The sequence below is a fragment of the Chlamydotis macqueenii genome, chromosome 7 (genome assembly GCF_036417535.1).
Source record: "Chlamydotis macqueenii isolate bChlMac1 chromosome 7, bChlMac1.mat, whole genome shotgun sequence".
In the NCBI taxonomy this organism is placed as follows: domain Eukaryota; kingdom Metazoa; phylum Chordata; class Aves; order Otidiformes; family Otididae; genus Chlamydotis; species Chlamydotis macqueenii.
Genome location: NC_141562.1, coordinates 33,583,231 through 33,609,568, shown reverse-complemented (window position 1 = coordinate 33,609,568; position 26,338 = coordinate 33,583,231). Strand labels below are relative to the sequence as shown.

Below are 26,338 nucleotides of genomic sequence, written 5' to 3'. Positions count from 1 at the left end.
CAGTTGCTTTGTGTTGCTGTGAAGCTTTATTTAGCAATTTGTGTAACTGTCTAGCTCTTAAACATTGCAGTTCTGGTGGTTTCATGTATATTTTTTGTATTTCAGGATAAACTTAAGCAGTTCCAGGAACGGTTAGCAGAAGAGAGGCGTAATCGTTTGGAGGAACGCAAGAAACAACGCAAAGAAGAGAGGCGTATTACTTACTACAGAGAAAAGGAGGAAGAAGAGCAAAGATTACGAGAAGAACAGCTGCTTAAAGGTATAATTGAGAACATGATTATTTTGTCTTTTGCCTGTCTGACCCGTTCCAGGTGTGTACACAGCTAACTTCTGGTCTTCCTGTTTCACTGTTTTGGAGGAAATCTCTTAATTTTCCGTTGGTGGTCATTGCTCCATCCCTGCCAAAACCAGGACAGATGCTGTACCTTTATATTTTACGTAGTGCACCTTGTGAATGCTTGTGTGAGCAGCATAGAGATGAAGATAAAGCTTTGTAGGAGGGAGGGGAAATGAATGCAAATGAGTGCTTCCTGCCCTCCCCTTCTCCCAGACTTGGATAGAGGAGGCGATGAAGTAAGGGAGGCTAATGAAAAACCGAGTCTTTGATTTTAGTCATTTAGTTTGAGTTCTGGCCACTGGTTTGTGCACATCTTAAAGAGAATAGAAGGGAAACGTGGGTGTCCGATCAGAACTCAGGAACTGTAAGCGACTCACACGCCTTTCTTTGTGAATTGCTTTGTCTGGTAGCCCGTTTCAAGGCTTTAGAAGAGAAGAGGTGGTAGGCATCCTGTAAGGTAAATTTCTTTCCTACTTGTTACTTGGTGGATGATTTTATGTGTCAGAGTTCATAATCATGCAAGATTTGAAAATCAAACCAACAAAACCCAAGAAGTCCTGAATATCAAATTTCTCACACTGCTAGCTGATTTTTTTTTTTTTTTTGTTTGACCTTTTCTAAGGAAGGAATCCTCTACTATGCCTGAGGTAGTTACCGTTATTTTATGTGGCATATTTGTGGTCTGTACATCAAGTAAACGTAGATGTACTGGAAATTTTCTTTCCTTTCTCGCTAGCAGCCGTTGTTCAAGGTGTCAGGTTAATGGATGTATCAAGGTTTCCTTTGCTACTGGAGTTAGGATACTTCCAGAAAACAGATCCTATGGTTAGCGCATCCTGTTAAATGCTTGCTGAGGTTTTTTTTTTGTTTTTTTTTTGTTTGTTTTGTTTTTTTTTTAAAGGGGTCAAAGAGGAGAGGTTATTTTGTAACCCTTCTGTAGATACGGCAAAGTAATGGAATTTGTTTTGGTAATACGTTCTATTTATTTTTCTAACTGCAGAGCGTGAGGAAAAGGAACGCATTGAGCGTGAGAAACGTGAGCAGGAACAGCGTGAATACCAGGAGCGTGTCAAAAAGCTAGAAGAACTGGAGAAGAAAAAACGACAAAGGGAAATGGAGATAGAAGAAAGAGAGCGTCGTCGAGAAGAAGAAAGGAGAGGTCTGGATGACCCATTTTCACGAAAGGTGGGTAAATACTTGCAGGTTTGTTTTCTTTTTGACTGCTCCTTCTTCTGCAGATTGTTTGGAAGAAGCTGGTAGCATTGTAAAACCATAGGCTAAATTTTGTTTTTTAACTTGTAGCATAACTGACTAATTTCATAGTTAAGTGATTGTCACTTAGTATCAGCTCAGTGTGGGATCTGGAGTCTGTAGTTTAGTAACAAAGTGAAACAAAGAAACTACTAAGATATCCAAGCTGTTAAAAACCTAAACAAATAAAGACTAAAATAAACGTTGAATAAAATTTTCTTTAATGCAAAAGAGGAAAGCTGTATTGGAAGAAGTATAGTGACTCATGCCAAAGCCAGGAATCAGAGTAGATACTCAAGGAAAATCCCTAACTAAACATAAAAGCATAGTTTTATATTTTATAATAAATATGCTGTAACATAAAAACGAGAGGTGTGTGCAACTTTTCATTTACAAATATAAGTATTGGGGAAAATAATTATCCCTGTCCAGCAGGAAACAAAGCAAAAGTTATGTGCAAATAAATGTTTAATGATTTAAAAAAATGTGAATGAGTACCATACTTTCTGTGCTCCCACTTTTTCAGAGCTTATCAGCAAGCGAACTTAAACTTCATCCACCATAGTCATTGTCTTTGTTTAATGCCTACTTCATTGAGTAACACCATGAAGATAAGTGATCAGAGCTTGTATAAATTGTTTTGGTTATTTACCTGATGGACTGTTATCACTGGTATTTTTCCCGTACTTCTAGCCGTGGGCTCTTGATTATATGGAAAAACTGGCTCAGGTTCTGAGAAAGATATCTATACCACATGAAAAATGCCATTTGTAGTTTTGGGATTCTTTGCTCACTCCTGTTCGTTGCGGTAATTTCAAAAGCATTTAAATAGACCCTCATGGAGTAGTGGCTATGCGAGATCTTGCACAGCCTGTGTACTTCTCCGTATTGAAGCATCAACTTTGACAAATAAAAACATTTCTCAAAGAGCAGTTTAAACCTGCAATACCCTTCTATAAAGAGGTTGTGTCATTATGTGAAATCAAGTATTTTATATGGTTTACCTAATTTGCTTCTTGTGATGGAATTAAGGAATAAACAGCTATGTTAGAAGTAGTTTAAATGGTTTGTGTTTGTCCAGCAATGGGGAGAGACATTTTACCTTATTTAAAAAATAAATAAATAAATAAAAAATTGATTCTTGCTCTGCCCTGCATCTAAGCAATGTGTATGAATCACAAACACCTCACCTGTTCTGTACATTGAGGCAAAATAAACCCGGAACAAAACGGTCTCTGGTACAGAGAGCTTTCAGTTTCATTAGTTACATTTTCTGATCTGATTAGAAAGCACAAAACCAAATTTTTTTTTTTTTTTAATCAATTCCTACTGTCATTAAGCAGCAGGAAAATGAAACTGTTAGAACATCTTTTTTTTGTGTTAACAAGTGGTAGCTATGGCTTTCTGTAACTATTGTTCATACATTTGTTCATCAACTTTTTAGTGTATTTGCATATGTCCTACCCTGTTAGTAAAGTATGTGGCACAAAGGGAACCATATCGTTTTTAAACTCTGCCAGAAACAATGAAGTTAGTCAGTTAATACCATACTTAAGTTGTTCAAACTACTGATAGTTCAGTATTCTCTACAGTGTAACAAGTGAGTTTTTAATAATATAGTGTGCTCTGAAAGGAATAAATTATATGTTGAAAATCTTAATTTTAAAATATCCAGAGAGAATGTTCCTAATTTTTTTTGACATGCAGGAATCTCGGTGGGGTGACAGGGAGTCTGAAAGCTCTTGGAGAAGAGGTGGCGAGACAGAATCGGAATGGCGACGAGCACCAGTGGAAAGGTAATCCCTGGGTTATGAAACACCAGTTGTATTGGGCTCAAAATGTGTAGGCTTCCTTTTTATTGCTACTGCTAAAGCTGCACTAACTGAATAATGTCTCTTGCCTTTACATCTCTGAAAGTTACCTTCTACTAAAAAATTGCTTTGTAAGGATCTCAAACTAAGAGAGAGTTTTTATGTTGGAACTACATTCAGATTATGTTCCTGTTATATTTAGCTTAGACACGTGGAGGCTAGCGGACACCTGCATCTGATAAACAACTTGCTTACTTGATTTATTTTAAAAATATTTCTGTTCCACTCAACATTGGGGTCAATTGTATAAGTACAGAATGGGGAAGGATGATAAACAAATGCAGGATTCTTGCATTATGAAGCTGACATTTTCCATTTAGAAAACTGACAGTAGTATATAAGAGTAGTAAAGTCAGAATTCAGAGTCTTAAACTATTTGACTTGCAGAGCGAGTCACAGAACAGAAAATATGTGCCATAGACTACAACAAAATTCTGAAAGATTTGAACAGAGAATGAAGGATTTCTGAAGGAAGAATATTCTGAAGGTACTTGCACTTTTAGAAAAAAACAACCAACCAAAAAAAAAATCTCCATGCTTGTTCACATCTATATATTTTTGGGATTTTGGATATGTTAATGAATAATGAAGGCTGTTTACACAGTTGTGGACAATAAGATCTTTAATATTTGTGCATCCTTCTGCTCCACAACAGGATGAACTGTGCCTAGGATGTATCTGATGATGCATGTCTAGTTGTTCTTAAAAGTCTGTGCTGATGGAGATACCACTGCTTGTTCCAGTTGGCAGTATGTTTTATTGCTCAATTAGCCTTCTAGGTAGATAGATTTTTATAAATGTCTAACCTTAATTTCCAGTGCGCCAATCTAAATCCATTACAGCTCACTCTGTCTCCAAAATGTAATCAAATTTATTTACTCTTTCTCTCTCTAGTAATTTCTTTGAATGTATTTGAGTATAATCTTTTGATAAACAAAATAGTCTTCCAGTCTTTCCTTAAAAGCTGTGTTGCCATTCTTGGTAGTGACCCACTGTCTTGTGAATTGTAAAATCAAAACTTGAATGAAACTCGTGGGTGAAGCCATTAACTATTAACAGAAGTTAATAGTAGTGCAGAAGTATTTAATGCATTCTTTATATGCTTCAATGTGCTTTTTTTTTTTTTTTTCACAACAGCATGGTACAGGCAAATCAAATTCATTTTTGAATCATTATAGCATAGAGTTTTTCTGAATAAGTGTTATCTTAATCATTTCTCATTCAACTTTTGTAGAAATTGACGTGAGTGACTTCTGAGGAGTTAAAATTAGGCATATTTTGGATTATTATGTAGCATGCTTGGTAAAACTTTCCTTCTCTCTTTTACTAAGAGCAATATACTGAGGAATATTAAAAGGATATATTGAGAACAATCAAAACTAATCTCTATGGAATTTTAAGTAAAATTGAATGTTTTTTTTTAATATTTTTAAATTTTCTTCTTTTTTTGCCAAACTTAGAAAATAGTGAAAATAGCAAAGTAATAAAAGTGATTACACTCAAACATAATTGCGGAAGAAAGGTTTCATTCTGCATTCTTTAAAAGAGGCCAGTCTAGTTTCAGTTGGAGGTTAACCCTAAAGCAAAATTATGTTGGATACAAACACAGTGGTGCAAACCTAACTGTAACTGAGTAAAATAATTCCAAAATATATTTCTGAATCAAATGATAAAGGCAGTAACATAGAGGACAGAGCATCAGGTTTTAATTCGCAGCATATGTCTGGTTTTAAGTACAGCTGTTGGATATATGCATTAAAACAGTTTGTACGAGGAGAGAAGCTGTAAAAGATGTCTAAAGTACATTAATTTCTCGTGGAAATGGCACAGTCCTGGCGTACATGCCATATTGGTACACAAGTCGTTACAGTCGCGGAGCAACCAATTGTACTGTGCAGCAATCCCTGGAGTCCTGGATTCCAGGTGATCAGCATGTTCCAGTGTTCTCAATCTTTTCCGTGCCGTAGTTCCTGTCACAAGAAAAACCAGATTATAGAAAGGCAGAAAAGTCCAGCAAGGGCTGTCTGTCTTGCAGATAGACTGTGAGTATTTGCTTTGTTCCTTCACTGTGCAAGAAAGGTAGTTATCATAAGAAACAAAAGAGGAGAATAAAACTCATGATCGTTCTGTGGTAGATGTAATAAAATTTTATAAGGAAGAGAAGAAAGTAAATCCTGATGTTAAAAAAAATACTATAAATATTGCAGTTGCAATAGAAAGAGGTTAACATAAAAGTGCTGTGTAGGAGGAAAATTAAAAGCCAGTTGGTTTAGTAGAAAAAGTCATTTTACAGTGGTACCTCTTGTTTTTTCTCTAGATTACAGAAAATCCATAAAATTTTGTTAGGAACTAGACACTTACTCATTGAAACAATGAAATGACAACTAATACAGACCTGGTATTTACTAAAAGTGGCAGGGCAGTACTACAGGCTGTTATAACTCAGCACAGCTCATTAAAGTTATTACTGCCACAGAGTGCTATCCCAAAGGATCAGCAAATGCCTGTGTGCTTATAGGCAAGAAATATTAAAAAGGCAAAATGTATAGAAAAGGGGAGTTGACCTCTGTTTTATGTCTCTGCTGCTTGTGCCTGAGTTAAAAGATAAGCAAAAAAAAAAAGTTGCAAACCTGTAACAGTGGTAGACACTACAGTGTGAACTTTTCTAGCAAATTTCTGCTTTATTTGGTAAAGCTGTCTGCGTGCTTTCAGCTCTTGTAGATCTGCGTGTGGGTTTTTAGAAGTCATTGAGAAGTGAGTTATGTAATAGAAACTGGGTTGCACGACTGTCATTGACTGTCATTTGATAATATTCTTAATATTAATGCATCCTTCTGTTGTTATTAATTTATCAGATCCTGTTTTAATTTCAGTAAACTTTTAAAGTGGGAATTAGGACTTCTACAAGGGAAAGGACAAAAGCTGAAGTATGAAGACTGAAGTTGTCAAATGAGGAAAAAAAAAAAAGTAAAAACAAGAGGCATAATTTCTCCTGCAAGTAATAGTTTAAAATTTAGAGTAGTAATAGTTTGAAAATAGATTTTACACTCCTAAAACCTTGAAGCAGTACCTAACTATGAATGAATTAAATACTTGTTCATTTGATGAACTTGAAAACCATTTATCTACATGTATTTTACATCAAAATAATCACATCTTTCAAAGGAGAAGATTATCCAATTTGAGTCTAAATGGAAGTTAACAATCTCCATGTCTTGTTTTCCTCTCACAGCTCAATGGTAATTGCATTCTCCCTTGTTCTTCTAAAACTAGGAAGTATGCTGCTCTCAAATCCTTGAAATTCTTGAGATACAGAGTTGTCACAAAATGTTTCCTCTTTGTTTTCACCTTGGAGTCTTACATCTGTTGTTTTGTAGCAAGTCATTTGTGTCCTTTTGTTTATATTTTAGTAGCATAGTGTATTTCTAGACCTGTGGGGTGGTGTTTTTTGTTTCAGTTTGGGTTTGATGTGTTTTTGGGGAGTTTGTTTTGGGGTTTTTTTTGGGTTTTTTTGGGGTTTTTTTTTTTTTAATCCATGAGATTCAACTCCAGCGCAGTTTCTTTTCTCTTGCCAGGAAGCAGGTACCAGTACATCCCTGTGATGTACTATTGCTTGTTTCTTTTTATTGCTGAGGAACCAGCTTAGGAAGGTTAATTTCCTGAAATAAAGTAATCTGGTGACAAAGCCAAGGTTTATGGTCTTAAATATATGTGTGAAATCCTGTAGACATTAAACTGTAAATGGTGTGTCCAGAGAAGTGACAAGAATGGAAGGCTCTAACCGTTGTTAAGCAGTGTCTGATCTTTTCGGTGTTACAAATCCAAACATATTTCAAAGATGGACTGATGACTCAGTAGCCTAGGGAAAATTCTCACCAGTTTTTTACTTCCCACGTACCCCCTAGTAAGGAGAGTCTGCAAGCACCGGTAGCCTGGCAGCGCCTGGTGCACCCTGCTTGCCGTCAGGCAGTAGCGGTGGATTGAGTCATGAGTTTACTATGTTGTCCTGCGGTATCTAGTCATGGATGCTTGTCAGTGAAAGTATTGCCAATCTCTTGGGCTGGAAGTGTGCCAAAGCCTACAAAAACAGAGATTGGTATGTGTGTGAAGAAGGGGGATACTTACTTTTGATGGCTGTGGGGTTTTTTAAATACTGGTTCTTTGAGATTTAGCTCAAATTTGTCAAATTAGGCTTGGTGTAGAAACCAAACCTCTTCTCTATTGTGTTGCAGCAGATAACCAACAGGGACTGTAGTTAGCCCCTTCAAACTGTAGTTTGAAGCTGTAGAGATGGTGACCTACCACTTTCCCATAGCAATGAAGGCAATTGGAACGTGTGCATTTGGAAACTGCAAGCTCTGTAAATGTGTTTGCAATCACACATCAAGTGGATACATTCAGAAATGACCTTGAGGGAGTTTGATACTGTTGATCTAATATGTACAGCTTTCCTAAATGTTAGCTTCTACTTCTGCTTTTTCCCTATGGTTTTGTAGAGATTGGCGTCGAGGAGAAGCAAGAGATGATGAAAGATCTTTCCGGCGAGGGGATGATCTACCCCGACGAGGGGATGACCTGCCGCGGCGAGGGGATGATCTGCCTCGACGTGGTGCTGCAGAAGAAAAGGAACGTCCTTCTATGGAATCAACAGAGGACAGGCCACCTAGGCGTGAAGGTGATGAGGACAGGCCACCTAGGCGTGAAGGGGATGAGGACAGGCCGCCCAGACGTGGATTAGATGAGGACAGGCCACCCAGACGTGGTTTGGATGATGATAGAGGGAGCTGGCGGGCTGCAGATGACGACAGGGGTCCCAGGCGTGGAATGGATGACGACAGGGGTCCCAGGCGTGGAATGGATGACGACAGGGGTCCCAGGCGTGCTATGGATGACGACAGACCACCCAGGCGCGCTATGGATGACGACAGACCACCCAGGCGCGGCTTAGATGATGATAGAGGCAGTTGGCGTGCAGCAGATGACGACAGAGGACCCAGGCGTGGGCTGGACGACGACAGGCCGCCCAGACGGGCTTTGGATGATGACAGACCACCCAGGCGTGGGCTGGATGATGACCGGGGCAGCTGGCGAGCCGCAGATGACGACAGGGGTCCCAGGCGCGGGATGGATGATGACAGAGGTCCCAGGCGAGGGATGGATGATGACAGAGGTCCCAGGCGCGGGATGGATGATGACAGGATGTCAAGGCGTGATGATGACAGGGGACCATGGCGTAGCGCAGATGATGACAGGCTCTCCAGACGAGATGATGACCGGGGTCCGTGGCGTAGTGGTGATGATTCAAGGCCAGGTCCTTGGAGACCATTTGGTAAACCAGGTAAAATATTATAATATACTAATCTTCCCTCCAAAGCGTGTGTTAATCTAGTAGATAATGATGTGATGTACTTGGTGTCAGAGATGGGAGAATCACCTCTGAAAATGTCTGGATTAATTTGGCTAATGTGGACGCTCCTTTACTTAGTATAATTAAACCTTTTGATTTGGTTGAATTAAAAAAAAAAAAAAAAAGATGCAGCAGCGACTATTGCTTGCCTGGAAGATACCTAGAGATCACACAGTAATGCTCGTAATTTACCGATGTACAAACCCAAAATATACAAATTGAGTGCTCTGACGGGAGAGAAACATTCTCACTAGGTTAGCACTCCTTGGTCTCTTTCCCTTCTCTCTCTGTGTGTCTGAAATTAACCTCCTTCTAAGGAGGATTTTGATACATTGTTCAAGTGGGTCTGGTTTTGATGAGCTTTTTTTTAATCTGTACAAAGATATTCCTGGTTTTACCATTCCTTTTTTGCTTTTGTATCTACCTTTCTAGAAAATCCTGCTTTGAGCAGGGGTTTGGCCTAGATGACCTTCTGAGGTCCCTTACAATCTGAGTTACCCTATTCTTGTATAATTTGTTTCTAGTCTTAAATCCCGTTGATGGTGACTACTACAACTGTTTATTTTCAGAACTGCTGATGATGTTTAAATATGATGTGATATTTAGATATGATTTTGATTTCCTGGTTCTGTTTCTTCAGATTTATGTGCCACATCAGCCTTACAAAGTAGGCACTAATTCTGTAACCCAACCCGTAGCAAAGTTATCATAAATCTTGATACTTGCATTCCAATAATCTTTCACCTTTTTCCTATTTAAGGAAAAAGCAAGCTGCGTAATAAAGATCTCCTATTCATAAATAACTGAATGATACTGCAGGATGCACTGTAAACAACAGTTGTCCTTTAAGACAGTGATTTAAAAAGCAGTATGTCCATTAAAATTTGCTTGCCTAAAACCTCCGCACTTGTAGATTTTTGCAGAGGTGTCTGCTGTCTGAGCTACCCCTTTTACTTCTTCCTGCATTTGTTTTGCACAAGACTTTGAGCTCAGAGTTTGTGGTTTCTGACTGAAAAGTGCAGGCTATAATGGTCTCTGCTAAACTGTTACAGGCAGTCAGTCCCATATTTATTACTGTCTTCACATGAAGCAGTTTCTACAGTGCTTTGTCTGTGGCTCCCACTCAATGTGCATGCTTTTTACAAGCATCTTGAGTTGGATCCTCAGGGATCAAAACTTGAGGAACCAGTTTCCGTGAGGGAAGTAAAGGATTCTTTGTCTACAGAGAGATCAGAGGTCAGTCACTAATTCCTTTGACTGTTTCTTACTCAAAGGGGGATGGAGAGAACGAGAAAAGGCTCGTGAAGACAGCTGGGGGCCTCCCCGGGACTCGAGACCGCCAGGAGACCGTGAATGGGACAGGGAGAAAGATCGTGATGAGAATGAGAAAGACCGTGAATTTGACAGAGAGAGAGATTTTGATCGAGATGATCGTTTCAGGCGTCCCAGGTTTGACTTCTCTATTTAAGTACTTGTAGAATGTGTCTGTTGGGTTTTTTTTTTTTGGCTTTAAAGAAAAGGTGCCTTGATGTTAAAGGAGTAATGTGAGATCACCTAGTGAAAGGAATAGTGGTTGGTTTGTATGAAATTAAGCACTTTAAGGCAGTAAGTGGATAGTGGCATTTTAGGGGCCTTTTGGTTTCTTATTTTTAAGAAGACGTTACCTGTTTACAGAATGAATCCCAAAATACTTTACTGCTTTTAAATATATGTACTTTTAAAAAACCTGTTATCAAGAGGATTTGATGTTAGGCTCCAGAGTAACGAAAAAGGTTTTGGAAGTATGTCAGTATATTTGGTAGATACTCACTGGCCTGAAAAAGATCTGTGTTGTGATTTATTATTGCTTCTTGCCATAGCCAAAGTAAGATCTTAATCATTTAGTTTTATTTTATGTTTTGAATGGCAAAAGGGATGACGCCGGTTGGAGAAGAGGACCAGCTGAGGAAACTTCTAGCTGGAGAGATTCAGGTCGTCGTGAAGAATGGGACAGAGGTGGTCGTGACATGAGAGATCGACGTGCTGATGACAGAGAGCCACCTCTCAGAAGAGGACCACCACTCAGATCTGACCGTGAAGAACGTACGTTTACTGTAGTGTTTGCATTTATTACAGAGCCTTCGTCTTGCTCTGACAGTACTAGGGTGTGGTAAAATGAGAATAAGTTATATTTTCAGCCATTTAAACTCCCTTTGTGTAAGAAATGTAATAGTAAGAAGCTTTAGTGTAATTAAGAATTCTTCCTTGAGTCTTAACTTCTTTTTGGTTGTACTCCTTTCCATCATAGTAGCATTTCACATCTGCAGTAGAAGGACAATATTTTAATTATGCAGTTTTCATAGTATGGTTATGTTCGGGGTGAATGAAGTTCTTGTACTTAAATTATCAAGCTAGGTGTCCCAGAAAGTAATTTCTGGCTCATTTCTTAAAACCATTAAAATGTGAGGGAAATATTTCTTACAACAATCCTGAATCTGAAAAGAGGCTTGAGTAGTTCCTGTCCGTTACTTCACTATAAAATTAAACTGTGCATTTGCCTGTTATCATCATGTTTCCTCTTGGTGAGATTGAGAATCAGTAAATCAGACTGTCGGTGCTGGGTATATTTCTTTAAGCTCTTGCAGGCTGCTGGTGCAGCATGACAAAGTTATTTTATTGTCTTTCTGTCTCTGTAGCAAGCTCGTGGCGGCGTGCTGATGATAGGAGAGAAGAGCGTGGAGAAGAACGTGAAACAGTTCGGCGATCAGCGCCTGCTCCTGCTGCTGCTCCAGCTTCTGCTCCTCCACCAGCATCAAAAGATAGAGAGAGAGATGGGGAGAAGGAGAAAGGTTCCTGGAAAACAGAAAAGGAGCGTGAGCCCCTTCGCCGCACTAAAAATGAGACAGATGAAGAAGGGTGGACCACTGTACGACGTTAAGTGAAAATCACAGAGTTTAACCAATGTTTTAGCTTTGATTTGATCAAATCCATGGATTATATTTGTGCTTATAAACATTCTGAATTGGAATTCTTTAACAAACGTTTTGAGGTAACATGAAAGCATGAGCTTGAATTACTTACTCATATAGATTGATCATGCACAAAACTCACAGCAGAAGGTTGAAAATTGAATGCCGGTTTTTGAAATTTCAAATGATGCTTATTTCATGGGTCATTTGTGGCTGGAATAAAAAGAAGCAAGCCCAACAGCTGTCTTGAGTAATGCTTCTATCTCGCACCAAAACAGGCTGACCTTTTTATTTTTAGCCTTTCTTAGTTTGGAATGGGGTGTTATCATCACAGAACATGCATTTGAAAACACCTCTGTTCACACAGTGGAATTATTGAAGAAGCAGAGTTAAATCGATTTCCATAATTAGCCAGAAACATAGAAAAAATATGAAAGCCCTCTTTTACATAGGTATCTTTGAGGGCAGGCGGTTTCTGAGATGCATTTTATCACCATCTAAATTCAGTAAGTTGTTTAAATTTGAATTAATACAATAAACATTATGAGCATTAGCTACACTGGGATATTTTCTGTAGATTTACTTGAATACATAACACCTGTGCAGCCATTCTGCAGCCATTGTTCCGGTAATGTATACTGCTGCAGTGTACAACCACACAACTTCAAGCTTTTACAATTTAAGTGTTTTGGTAAGCATATGGCTATGTATTTTCTGTTGCCAATATCACAACTGCTTTTTCCATTACTGGATAATTCATGCCTTTCAAGGATTTATAAATATTGTCATATTTAAAATGTGTGATTTGGAGAAATTGTTGAATTTTCCCCCAATTCTTTGTCTTCAGGGTCAATTCTTTCCCTTTCCAAAAAAGTGATTTGTAGTAATGGCTGTGTTGACTTCAATTTTGGGGTGCGGTAACAACGATTTAACTATGTGGTCATACTGAAGCCAACACAGAACTTGCTGCTGTGTGTTTCTTCAATGATAAATAAACGACTTAAGGAGTTAGCTGCTGTGGTGTCTCAACTTTTTAGTAACTTCCTGCAGTGTTTGTTAATGCAAAACAGCTGTTGAACAACTTTTTCTGTATGCATCCCTGTTTTGTACCAGCTGAAGGAGAATGTGAGAACACCTGGGATGGTTTCTTCCTGAGAAACCTAGTTTCATTTTGATGTGTGAACTTTGTGAACAAAAATTGTAATCCTCCTCTTGACCTTTTCCTGTCCTCTTCTGAGCTTTCCAGGGCCTGTTCACTTCTCCAGAAAAAACTTGCTCTCATAGTCATCTTCTGAGGGCCAGATCTTTGTGCCTTTGGAGCTTGTCACTTCATTCCTTCAGAATTCTGATTTCCTTCAGAACAGTAGTATTTTCTAAACAGACAAAAATGTTTATTTGTGCCTCATACAGTCCTATAAAGGATGGAACTAGAGAGTGGCAGCTCTTCCGTAACAGAGTGTGCTTTCTGGATTTGGGGTAGTGGGTGCTGCTGCTGTTCAGCTACCTGTTGCTGTCCTTGCATTCTGTGGTACAGGATCACTGCTGTTAAAAGAGAGCCCTGGAGCTCACCAGTCCAGCTTCTTGCTGTGAAGTTAGGCTGTGTTACTCTGAGTGTCTTGAAAACCTCCAAGGATGGAGACTGCATGACATTTCCGGGCAACCTCTTCCACTGTTGACTGCAGTAGTCAAGATGATGTCTGGTGAGTCCTGAGGGGGATGCTCTCTGCCCTCATCTCAGGCTACAGTCCCGTTCAGACAGCCAAGGATCTGCTGGGTCTTGCTCACCTTTCTGCCTGCTGCAGCCCTGGCAGCACTTAAGCCAGCCCTTGCCCCTGGTGCACCTTCCTTGGCAGGGCAGGATTCTGCTTTTCTCCTTGCAGAATTTCAGCAGGCTCCCACCCAACCTGTCTCAGTCCCTCTGGATGGCAGCCCTGCCCCAGTGTATTGACTGGTCCTCCCAGTCTGATGTCATCCACAGACCTGCTGACGGGGCACCCTGCTGCTGCCTCCAGGTCCTCAGAAGGGTGCCAGGCCAGCTCCCCAGACAGACTCCTGCGATGCCCCACTCCAGCCCATCAACCACGATGGCCTCAACATCCAACCACTTTTTCTGCCCACCTGCTTGTCCGCTTACCTAGGCTGTAATATCCTAACTTGGGCACAAGAATATTGTGTGAGACAGTGTCAAAAGCCTTGCTAAAGTCAAGATGAAGAACATCCAATGCTGCTTCCCTTGTCCACAAAGTTATTTTGTTGTAGAAGGCAGGTGACTCAGGCATGATTTACCCTCAGTAAATCCACACTTACTGGTCGCAGGCACCTTCTCCTGCATGTGCCCAAAAACATGCTCCCAGGTGACTTCCTCCATGATTTTTCCAGGGATTGAGGGGACATCATCTGGTGTGTAGTTTCTCAGATGGTCCTTTTGGCAATTTTTGAAGATGGGTGCAACATTTGCCTTTCTCCAGTCATCACAGAGATGTAAAGAGTGGTTATACCTCCTGTGTTCCCAAAGCTGTGTTCTTAACTTCCATTACTTGAGATTGTGACAATGTTGCCAACACATGTAAAATTCTCAAGGCTCAGCAGCTCAAGAAAAGATCTGCAGGATGTGAGCTTTACAGACATGCCAGGGTGTTTATTTGACTGCTTGATCATTTTAGACAGAATACTAACTACAGTGATCAAAAACCACTACTGACCAACCCCAACAGCTAAAACCTCCATCTACCGCCGTAATTACACATCAGCACAAAGCTTCATTACCTGTAAAACACTGAAGTCAAATTAATTCTTTTATCAAGCCTCGCTGTGGTTGATTCATATTCAGTTAAGCATCTAAAATGTTCAGCGAACCTTAGAAGGATACAAACTGTCACATGCTGTATTTAGAAGTCAGGACTTAAGGCTGCTGCTGGTTACATGGATGCAAATATTGCTCAACTAAACAGATCTCCAGGGGTGGAGCAAGGCAGATGATCAGGTACGAACAGTTCTGTTTCTTTCCTACTCTAGGAGCAGCCCAGTGACCCCCAGCTGGTGGGCAGGGCTGGGGACCATTGGGGTGCTCAGGAGAAGCAGGGTACAGATATTATAACTGTATTTTCTCTGAAGCGCCTTTGTTCTAAAAAGTAAAAATCAGTATTTTGTGAGAATTGGCAGACCAGGGCAGAGGCAATGAATGAAGTGGTGCCACTCCAGCTTGGTTACATCAAGGTCACGAGCAGGATCGGGAGCACACTGGGGAGCTACAGTTCCTAGCAATCTCAAACGGGAAGAGTACTGGAAATCTTGTCCTAAATGGAATGTATCTTTGATCCTTCCTATTTTTCCATCACAGGACCAGCTAGAACTGAAATGCTCCACACTTTGTCCAGTCTTGCCCTTAAAAAGAATTATGAATGTACTTGATTATGGTAGGATGGAGATTCTGCAAACTATTCGAGTGCTTTCTGCTTATCAAAATCTCCCTTGCTGCGATTCAAGCTTTGTTAGTCCTTTCACTCTTGGGCAGGAGGACAATTCAGTGGCCTTGCTACATCTTTTTCCACATTTGAAGGTTTAGCACGTCACTCTTCTGTTTTCCCCAGACTACAGGCATATTAGAATTAATTATCTGCCTCCCCATGTGACTGCTAGCAGACTGTCTCCAGTATACGTTAACCTACGCATTTGGTGGCTCAAACTGGCACCAAACATCTATGGGAAGCAAAGCTGTTTTATAGCCATCAGGGTTTAGCCCGACGGCAGCTACCTGAGGCACTCGGGTCAGCAGTAACAGAGAGAGCAAACTGTCCAGACAGGACTTCCACTAAAGACAGGTACAGACTTACCTGACTTCAGCTGGATCAAGTTATCGATGCATCTGAAAGTAGTTTTTTAATTAGAAGTAGCTTGCTTTTTGCCAAGACTGGTATCAACTGAGGATAATAACAGGGTAATCAATACTCTGTGTTCATTCCTCTTACCAGGATTATCACTACAGAAGAGATTCCGTCACTTACACGCTTAGGAATATTTCCCTGTAATGAAGTGATTCTCTGAAGATAAAACATTTGGTTTAAATGACTGGCTGTAATCTTTTGATTTGCAGATGCCTGTAGAATAAATGAAAGTAATAGCAGCCTTGCTTTTCTTACACCTCTTCTGTGGAGCACGTAACAGCTCCACCCCGGGCTGCTTCCCGATGTAGCCATTTGCTGTTCCTAGGAGTTAAGTTACCAATGTAAATTGCTTCCAGTGATTCGAGGAATCAGAGTAACACTATAAGCACTCTCAGTTGTGATCAGCTTTTCAGAGTGACCAAGAACAAGGATGCTCCTTCTTACTCAGTGCCACAAGGAGTGTGCTGGTGCACAGGAAATCACAGCAGCTTACTTAAAAAATAACAAAATGGCCTTAAAGGTTCAGTTTTTGTGAGACACTGACTTATAAACCTTTAAAGGACAAGTTGTCCTGCGGAATGAGCATGTAAAGCAACTGGAGAGCCTTGCTGCCGTTTGCTGATGCTGAATGTTGTCATCTCCTCTCTGGAAGAGTCTGGGTTGTTTTTTTCTTCCCCCCAACCAGTCCTTTGAAGCTGTTACTCTACCGCCTTACCTGTTAAGACATCAGTCAGATGCCCAATGCCGTGCAGCTCTCAGCCTTCCCACAGCATGTGTGTAGGGCGAGAGGGAAGCCGGGAGCGACAGGCAGAGGCCATTAGTACAGGAGCAGTTTTTTCCCCTCTTACACAGGCAGAGGGGAGGAACAGGCAGTGCTGAAGGCCGGGGCCTTCCAAGCCAGGAGTATTCTCGTGTCTGGGCAGATTTCCAGGCATTGCAACAGAGCTTACGGTACAGACCAGAGCAGAGGGGCGGGCACACGGCAAGCACTGCCAGGAACACCTCCCACCCAGCTGGGCCAGAATTTCCCCTCAGAAAATGCCCCAGGAAGATTTTTCTTAGGCCTTTCTTGCTTTCCTGTCCACTAACAGTCAACTGCATGTGTTGATCTTCAAACCTCCCACAAGGAGGTAACCCAAGTACAGGAGAGAACTCTTCCCATCACACTTGAGCTGGATCCTAACGTGTGGTGGGTATAGATACAATCGACATGAACCAAGCATCACAAACCCAAACACACTTCCAACAGCTATGGGGAGCCCGCGGTGCAAACCCCACAGAATGAGAGACAATTCAACAAGAGGAGAGGGTAGCTGCAGCCACTAGGAAGTGTTACTTAATGCAAGCCCCGCTGCATTTGGTAATTAGACCTGACACCACCTTTGGAGCTATTTGATGAATATTTAAGAGAACATTTCTACACAAAACCAGTTTCTCCCTCCTAATCGCTGCAGCTGTGACTCAAGAGCAGTGAGGAGTAACCAACCCCAGCCCCTCCTTCCCAGCCCCCATCTCCCACACCATTGAGCAGCTTATCAAAAGGAATCCGCACAAACCTGTGTCACCTCTCACTTTCCCACCTCCCTTTTTCTGTCAGATTCCACCTCCTTCCTCACCCTCCTGGTGATACCCCAGCAGTTCCTGCACAAGGCTCTTGTCACCTCCCCGCTTTTGGCAGGGCCACCGAGCACCCCTCTGTGCCCCAGGTGTTGGTAAAGCCATCCACAGCCTAATCCTCTCTGCACCGAGAACCTGGGCACCTGCCTTTCAGCCACAAAAAAAAAAAAAAAGCTATTTCTGATCTCTTGAGGATTAGAAGCAACTTAGCCCTGTCTGATACTCGGCACCAAGGAGCTGTCGTCACCTAGGGTCCAGGTCTTCAGCATCAATCTTACATTTTGTACAGTCTGCATAGTGTTAAGGGTATTTGTTAACAACATGGGTGGATTCCTCTCATCTTGCAATGAATTAAAGCCACATTCTCTCTAAAACATGCAGTCTCCCCTTCCATCGTTCTCCTTCAGTCACAGCTTTCTGCTTTGTCCAGGTCTCCTCTCTCCAAAGGCTTCCCATCACCTCCCCGTTCTACACCACAAACACAAGCTGCGTCTGAGCTTATTCTCTGCCACTCCTCCTGCCTTTCCTTCAGCAGAAAAGGCTCAGCTCGCTCCTCAGCCCAGAGCTGTTACATTTTCAAGCGTGCACTTCGATGCTCTCTCCTCCCAGACCTTCCCAAAAGCTGCACATCAGACATGGGGATCATCCACGCTTGCCAGCGGAACGGTTCATGGGTGACTGTGGGGCACAGCACTGCTCTCCCACCGTGCCAGGCAGGACATTGTGATTTTGGGCAGGTCACCAAGGAAGTAACAGGGTGCAGGTTTGATAACAATTTGCTCCCCGGTTTTAAGATTGGTGAAGAAAATTACTCGGATGTTTACTTTAAAACCCGAAACACAGAGTGTTGTATCCCGATTAAATACCCTGATTAAATACTGTGCTATTAGCAGGCAAGAAGGCGGCTCTCCCCCTGGCTGCACAGCCCCACTGGACACCCCCCGCAGCCGTGCCAGTGCCCAGGGACCCCCCCACCAAACCCTCCCACCCCCAGTTAGATCTCACCATACATTCGTTTTCCATTAAAAAATCACATATATATATATATATATTTTCTTACAATAAACAAATACAGTGCATCTGAGCTGCGCAACTCCCGCGGGGGCCACAGGCTGCACGACCCCCCCGGCCCGGCGCTCCCTCTCGCCATTCTCCACCTTTAACAGATCAAGTGGCGACAGGACCGACCCTCCATCCGCTTTCACGCCAAAAAAGAGCCCCCCTTCCAAAAGGCAACAAGCCAGAGAGGGGACCCGGCGTCGCCTCCCTCCACCTCGGGGGGGTCCCACACCTAACGGCCCTTCTTCCCCAGGGCGGTCCGGGGGTGTCTGAGCTGTTTGGGGGGTTGCATTTTGGAGAGGGGACAGTACTTGATGGTGTGGGCGTTGTCGCCGCTGGCCCCGCAGAGGGGACAGGTGTAGCGGCGCAGCACCGGGCAGAGGACGCGGCCGTCGGGTCCCTTGAGGATGTGGGTGGTGTAGAGGGCCACCGCCTCCTTGTTGTTCCGGCAGAAGACGCAGACCTGCAGCTCGGGTTTGAGGAGGCGAGAAGAAACCCGCGGGTGGCTGGGCAGCCGCCCCGTCGCCGCCGTCACCACCACACCGCCCCACGCGTGGGTCGGACCCTCCCGGCCCGGGTGCTCCCCCGAGCAGTCGAAGAGGACGGTGGCGGCGGCGGGGCCGGCGCGGCCGGGGAAGGGGCTGAACTCGGCGAAGCGCTCCTCCAGCAGCCCCTCGCCGTGGTGATGATGGTGATGGTGGTGGTGATGCCCGCACAGGTCCAGGTCGTGCAAGTCCAGCGCGCCCTCGAAGTACGGCCCCGCCGCCTCTTCCTCCTCCTCCTCCTCCTCTTCCTCCTCCTCTTCGGCCGCCACCACCACGGCGGGGGGCTCGGCGCCGAAGCCCTTGCCGGGACGCACGGCCTTGGTGATGAGCGTGGCCAGCCCCAGGTAATCGTTCCAGGAGTTGAAGACGTTCCCGCAGGCGCCGTGACTCCGCCCGCCGTAGCGGGCTCCCGGCAGCCGCTCCACGGGCGGGAGGTGCCGGTGCTGCTCCAGTTTGCCGCCGGGAAAAGCCTCCATGGGGGTTGCAGCCGCCCGGGAGCTCCCGCTCCCCCCGAGCGCGGTGCTAGGCGCCCGTCCGCGCCCCCGTCCGCTCCCGGGACACCGGTTGCACCCCGCTCCTCGCTCGCCGCCGCCGCCGCCTCTGCGAGCGCGCGGCCGCGCTGCCGCGCCTCAAATAGGGGGCGGTGGCGGGAGGGGGAGGGGGGCGGCTACCGCGCTCCCATTGGCCGCTGGCCAGAGCCCCCTCCCGCTCATTGGCTGGAAGGCGGGCGGCGAGGCGGGCCGTGGCGGCGAAGGGAGGCGGGGGGGGGGGGGGGGTGCGCGCGCTGGCCGCGCAGGTGTGGTGGGAGGGGGCGCGGGGCCGAGAGGGGCGGCGAGGCCGGACCGGGCCCAGATAGCCCCCCGAAACGGCCGGGGCTCGGCTGGCGAGCGGGAGCAGCGGAGGGGTGGCGGAGCGGTGCCTGTGGGCCGGATCCGGTACAGCGCAGACCTCCCGGGGAGGAGCGGCGGCGGGCAGAGCGCTGACACGGGTCATGTTCTCCATCTTCAGCAGCGCCGTGCGAGGATAAAAGGCGTTTGGTAGTGGGCAACCCAAAATGGAAAGCAATTAGTACCTGGTATGCTCATTAAGGGCAACAGGTGCCTTCCCAGAGGCGCTAGTAAGTGGTATGGCACAGAGGTGGTTTCTTCTTTGGGCCCCTCCCAATAAGTGGGTTTGATTGTTATTATTTAAAGTGAATAAAAGTTTTGGATCGGGTCTCAGGTGAGGCACACGCACTCGTGGATGCCACTCAGGTGTGTGCAACCGGTTGGGTAGATTCAACCCAAAAAAAGGAAGAGACCCAGCCTACGCCAGGGCTGTTGGCGCATTGCGTGGTGGGCTCACGCAGAGGGTGCTGTGCGAGGGACCCCAGGTGGTGGAGTGGGCACGGGTGTCCCGCAGCTCCCACCCCACGAGCCTGACGAGTCCGGGTTTCGGTGGCCCAGCTCCGGCCCCCCGATCAGTGCCATGCCACTGGACACGGGGCTGTGGCGAGGGGACCCAAGTCCCCTGTACTGCCCCTGGTGATTCCCATCTGGTCTGGCCCCCCAGAAACCACGTCCTCCTCCGGGAAGCATCACATGTGTGCTCTTCCATTTGGGCAAGAGGAGTTAAAAATGCAGCCACAATTAAAAATCCTATTAATTTCCAGCCCCTGGTAAGAGCTGCTGGGCTGAGCACCGTGGGTGGAGTTTTGTCAGTGGTAAATCTGTCTCCCCTGTGCACGGCCTCGATTTGTAGGTCTGACAAATCTACCTGGCAGGTAGAGCAGCTTTATGATGTGGTTTGTTTGCAGCTGCAGCTGGCAGGTTTCATAAGCTCAGGTATCAGAAATCACCTCCCCAGGGGATGGCTTCCTGCGCCATAAGGCCTTGATACGCTCCTCCAGTCCCGTGAAGCTGGTGGGAGGCGGGTGTGCCGTGGACCAAGGGACGATGAGGGCAGCTGTGGGGAGCAGAGACAGCTGGAAGCAGCATTTCAGAGCGTGAATGCTCTAGGTGGAAAACGGGGCTCCTGTCCGTACTGAAAACATTTGCAAAAGAGATCTTGTTCCAGAGCCGTGCCCGTGGTGGGACACGGTTCTGCAGCAGGTGACCACAGGGACATTTCACAGTTACATGGTGTCAGGCTCAGCCTAGAGCCCTTCTCCGAGGCCCAGTTAAATGACAGGCCTTTTTTCTCTTCAGTGGAGCATTTCAGGGCCTGGCCAGTGAGGCACAGGGGCACTGCCTCTCTGAACACAAATGGATGTGTGAACATAAATGCCTGGTTTTCATGAGCGGTGAGTGCTTGCAGGTTGTGCTGGAGCCAGCGGGGAATGGCAGAGGTAACATGGGTGAAATGGCGCAGGGTGATCCGTCAGTGTGGTCGAGCATCATATCCTGGGGCAGTTGTTGTCGCTCATCTTCTCCAAACATTCTCAGAGGAAATCTTGGAGAGTGATTTCAAATCATTCATGCTGTAGCATGAAGTAGGACAGGCAGAGAGGAAAATGGTCCTGTTCCCCCTCACTGCTAACGCAGGGAGTGATGAAGAACACAAAGCAGCGTAAAAAATATCTGCACTAGAGAAATACTGTGAAGGATAGATACCCGTGACCGGCACTGCTGCAACAGCACCCTCTATTTAACTGACAGCTCCGGCACAGCTCACATGCGTCGGCAATCCAAGCGTACAAGGTGTGTTGCAAAAGTTATTCCGCTGCTTTCCCTGTCTGGACTTTTGCAAATAGCCCCTCACGTTCCGGATATTGAACACAACAGCTTGACTCAGGGGTTGGGTCTCTGCAGAGCTGTCGGGCGTCATCAGACCTCTAGGGACCTCGCTCGTTGGGTGGCATGTCGCAGTGCTGGTGCAAGAGTAGGGAATGCTGCTGTTGGCGTCGGAACAAATCAATGTCTCGGTGAAACTCTTTCATCAGAGAGTTTCAAACAGTAAATAAAAAATACAGTCATGAACAGCTAATGGAAAAATAGCTGCTTCTAGGAAGGATGCAGCATTGGCGTTTCGGTGTTCTTTGAAAATGTTTTTCATTTGAAACGTTGAGGACTGCATGAAAAACTACTGCTTTGTCCTCAACTGGAGGTCGGGACTATTTCTGACTCTATCCCAAACCACCCTTTTGGCAGCCCTTGTAAGGACTCTGACAGTGTAAGACCACAGGTGTCTTATGTGAGTTTTCGTGGCAAGCCTGCACAGCAACCCTGGAAACTGGCAGCTGGAGCAGAAGTGACAAATAACTGTTGGCACCATGAATTCAACACCACGGGCCAAACTTTGCCTAGCGAAGGGGAAAATCTCCTGCCATCCCTCACAGCAGCGAGAAGCCGTGTCACAGATTTAAGCAGCAATGAGTGCAGGAAGCCGTCAGGTCTGCCGGGAGTGAGTAATCTGCTTGGGGCGACCCGTATGGGAGTGCTCGCTAGCCGTTTGTTGAGCCCAGAATTGCTCCTGGGAAGATATGTCTGTAAAAAAATACAGAGCTATGGAGCTGCAGCAGTGGACACCTTTGTACCTGCCATCGTGCTCCCAAGGGATGGAACCATGACACTTTGGGTCACCAAACCACGCCTGGCTGCTGACTGCCTGTCTGGGCAGTGCTCCCCTTATGTGCCATGGCTGTAGTGTCCCCGGACATCATCGCCTCCCCAGGAAGCCTCCGAAACCTGCGAGGCCAAAGCAATGTGGTGCTGCTGTCGTGCACGCCAACAGCAGGTCAGTAAGGTCTTGGGATAGGGTCGGAGGAAAGATTTCTTTCTTCATGTTAAAGGAAAAATGATCTAACAAGTCATTTAACAAGAACGATAGAAGGATTTAAGCACAGGGGGTTTTGAGTGCATGCAGGACAGCTGTCAAGTTTAGAGAGGAGATTAGCAGTTCATTTCAGAGATACATTAGGAAAAAGAGCTTACTCGGGGGGACTGTTAGCTCCCTTGAGGCTGAGGAGGATTTAGTGTCTGTAAGTGTTGATGTATTGTGCACGTTATGAAGCTTGCCATCCCAGCAGCTTTGATATGTTCCAGCTTTTCTTTAAAACCCCTGTGGATGTTAAAGTGACTTTTATTTAATGTGGGAGATGTTGACAAGCTCCCCCAGGAGGCTGGCGAGTTCTCAAAAGGGTCTTTTAAAATATTAGCTTCACCACCACTTTTAGATGATTTTTTTTTTTTTCCCTTCTGGAATATCAAGGAGTGGTTTGTTTCTGACAGCACTGAAAGTACATTAGGTGTCTGCTGACACAGGAAAGATACAGCCTGTGCTGGTTGGACTCCCAGCCTAGCCTTTGGGGACCCGATCTAAAGCTTTTGGCTTAACAGATGATGCTTGTGTTTGGAAAGCCGAAGTTTATAGCACAGAGCGATCCTTCTGTTCGGAAGATTGGAAGCAGCTGGTGGGACTAACACAGGCAAGTTAGGTTTCGGCGAAGAACGCAAACACAGGCCGTGAAAGCAGAGCTTCAGCTTGGAGTCTGCTCAGAGGCCCTGGTGAGGATGTTCGATGCGCCCGTGGGCTAACAGCTTTCCCCAGTGTTTGCTTTTCGAAAGGGAGAGGGGTGCTTGGGGGCTCTGGCTCAGGCTGTGGGGAAAGGAGGGCTTGAGCTTGAGCTGGCACAGGGGTCTTGGTAAGAAATGTAATGAAATTACTTGAGCCCTTTTACTGGCAAAAATACACTGGGATGGAGGATTAGGGAAGTAAAAGCCAGCTGTGAAATATGACTTGGTTTTGGGAATCTTTCTTTGAAGATTTCTTTTTTTTTCCTTTTGTTGTGTGGAAGCAGCTGATCGTTCAAGGAGGCGGAAATCTGTTTGATTGCAAAGGAGGCAGTGGTGGTTTCACCTTCCTCTGGTATGTGCTGAGCTCAGTGGGCTGCTTCTGCAACAACCAAACACGTGAGGTGTTTCTGTGCCGACATATCAAACTTCTCCATGGTGTAGACCACAATTTTCATGCACCATGCTGGAGACAGGAGCGACTGTCCAGATCCGTTGTCTTCAGCCGTCTTGGTGTTACATGACAGTCCTCAGGCAACTGCAGCAAACGTTTACCCGGGCAAACAGAGCTGGTGGAGAACATAATGTATTTTTAGCTGTCTTTTAATTTGATTTAGCCATCGAAAATGCAGAGCAGCTGGTGGTAGCCAGCTCTTTAAGAACTGCTGCTCCACCTCTTTGCATGCAGGCAACTGGAAGGAGCTGAGAGGGAAAAATAAAGGTGCTTCCAAGAGTACATCATTGCCCGGTGAAGAGACAGCATGATGTTAATCTTCATTTCATGGGTGTGAAACCAGAGTTATGGGTCCCCAGTGAAGCAGAACTAGACTGTTGGCTCCCAGGTCTTGGCATGTAGCAAAACCTCCCGGCTGTCTGTGACGGCAGTGGTATCTGTTCAAGGTTCAGGTGAGGAACTGGGCTGCAAGAGCTGGGGCTGTGATGCCAGACCAGCTCCTAGAGAACCACACAGAAACGAATAATCCTTTTTAACTACAGACTTTGACAAATGTCCCCAGTTGAAAGACATGTGGTAAAATATTGATGAGCTAGCTCATAACCTGGGCACTGTACAAGCTGGGCTTTGGATGGCATGGAGCATCCAAGTAGTGATCATATAAGTGATGTGCACATCATAGCAGAAAGTTTTAGGGGCAACCTAAAGATGTCTGTGCTTGGCTGTCGAGAGCATGACTTTCCAGCAGAATGACATCCTTTACCCTGTTTCAAGCAGATCATTTTATCTCTATCAACGGCATCTTCTGCATCCTGTATGGTTTGAGCCTGAGCCTGAGCCTTCAGCAGAGCCCAAACTGCTGTCTGGCAGCATCGTTCTGGCTGTGGCCATAGCAGTAGGCACGGATGGGGGCATGCATGGGGGCTGCTGAGGCGACCGCTGAGCCCTCTCCAGGGCTGGCAGTGTGTTTTGGGGGCTGACACTGCAGAGAGGAGAGAAACTCATTTTCCTCTCCCCCAGAAAAGTTTGTCAGCTGAAGCTGAACTAGTTTCCAGGAGGCAAAGTGTTTTCTGGACACAGACCTTTTTAAATCTTCGAATTCAGAGTGTTAGAAATAGTAGCTGTTCAGAAAAAAAAAATCCATTACAAGACTATTTCTACAATCGAAAATGTATCCACTCAAATTATTGTGGCTGATAACAGTAGACACCATCAGCTCTTCCATCATCTCTTGCAAATGTGTGGAATTTAGAGGAGAATGTAAAGGTTGTGGATGACCAGCCAGGGTTTTGACTTGCCCATCCAAACTACTGCAGAACACAAATACAAGCCAAGAATCAAATGTTTATCAGCAGAAGCATATTTTTCCTGAGGATATAGTAACTCACATTAATATCTCATGGAGAAGAATGTCAAAGTATCATAGAAATTCATATATACTGTTTATGGGAAAATCAAACAATTTTTGTGAAAACTGAAAGGGTTTTTTTGTTTAAGAACAATTTGTGTTTATGCATTTTATAAATACATCAGGGAAGAGTAATAAATTCTATCAGCATTTCGATTTCTCAGTGTCGAATGAGGTTTCTGTCTTATAGCAAATCAGACTCATGTTGAAACTGAAAACCAGATCCTGTGAACTTGAAATAGAGCAGAAGACATGATCATTTTACAGTTTTATAAGGAATGAAATGAAGCTCTGTATTATTGTACTCTATAATTATTGGATATCTCAAACTCAAGTTGAAGTGACCAGGCAGGATGGGTGTTTGGGGGCCGACAGCTCTGATCCATGCTGAGCTGCTTGACAGCAGCCGATGCGACTACACCCACCAACACCAGCCCGCGACCTGGCCTGTGTGTTTGAAGTGCCAGGGTTGAAATCCTGGCTGGTTTGGTCTCCGGTGTTTTCAAGGTTTCATCTTTGGAGCTTATTGTGGCTGGCAGGTTATTTTCGTGTGCCTCTGTCAGAGCCTGCCCCAGCAGCTGTGTGTCAGAGCCTGTCAGTGCCTCTTGGAGGGTCTGGTGTTTCGGAGGTTTCACACATCTAAATTTGAAGTGTCGGTCGGCTTTGCCTGTGTGTAATGCTGTTTCACGCTTTCTTTTAACTCCAGGATAATAATAAATAAGAACCCAGGTCAGCAAACCCTTAACTACATGCTTACCATTACAGGCCTTGCTACAGTACTTGCAGTTTTTCTCAAAGTTGGCAGTTTCTGCTAGATTTCAGGAGGCTGCAGAGTTTTTAAAGCACAGGGAGATGTTACGGTCGCTTGCAATGCCAGGTAAAATCCTGCTCAGTTGATATCGCTCACAAAACTCCTGCTTACTTAAATTAAAGAGGGGGGCCAAGAGTTTATGTACTGATTGCATCGTGTGCCGCTCACACCTTGTTGTCTCCTGTACAAGGTCATGGAAGTGGAAGGGCAAGCATTTGGGAAAAAGCAGAGGCTTTGCGTTTTGGACAAGTCTTTG

At 44.8% G+C, this 26,338-nt stretch overlaps 2 protein-coding genes across 4 annotated transcripts in view; one reads left to right on the top strand and one right to left on the bottom strand.

Annotated features, from left to right (window-relative positions):
• EIF3A (eukaryotic translation initiation factor 3 subunit A) overlaps positions 1-12,825 on the top strand; it is a 33,160-nt gene extending 20,335 nt beyond the window's left edge. Inside the window, exons 16-23 of one of the 3 annotated variants that reach the window (XM_086751903.1) lie at positions 106-259; positions 1,338-1,522; positions 3,296-3,384; positions 7,956-8,329; positions 8,600-8,797; positions 10,141-10,315; positions 10,779-10,948; positions 11,542-12,825. In XM_086751903.1, coding sequence (XP_086608029.1) covers positions 106-259; positions 1,338-1,522; positions 3,296-3,384; positions 7,956-8,329; positions 8,600-8,797; positions 10,141-10,315; positions 10,779-10,948; positions 11,542-11,783 — 1,587 coding nt within the window. In that variant the 3' untranslated portion in view covers positions 11,784-12,825. Of the gene's footprint in view, positions 1-105; positions 260-1,337; positions 1,523-3,295; positions 3,385-7,955; positions 8,798-10,140; positions 10,316-10,778; positions 10,949-11,541 lie in introns of all 3 variants that reach the window. The other 2 variants (XM_086751902.1, XM_086751901.1) reach the window with 2 other exon arrangements.
• Positions 12,826-18,336: 5,511 nt separating this feature from the next.
• NANOS1 (nanos C2HC-type zinc finger 1) lies at positions 18,337-19,502 on the bottom strand. The gene has a single exon (XM_086752386.1). The coding sequence runs from the start codon at positions 19,393-19,395 to the stop codon at positions 18,607-18,609; it is 789 nt and encodes a 262-aa protein (XP_086608512.1). The 5' UTR covers positions 19,396-19,502; the 3' UTR covers positions 18,337-18,606.
• Positions 19,503-26,338: the final 6,836 nt, after the last annotated feature.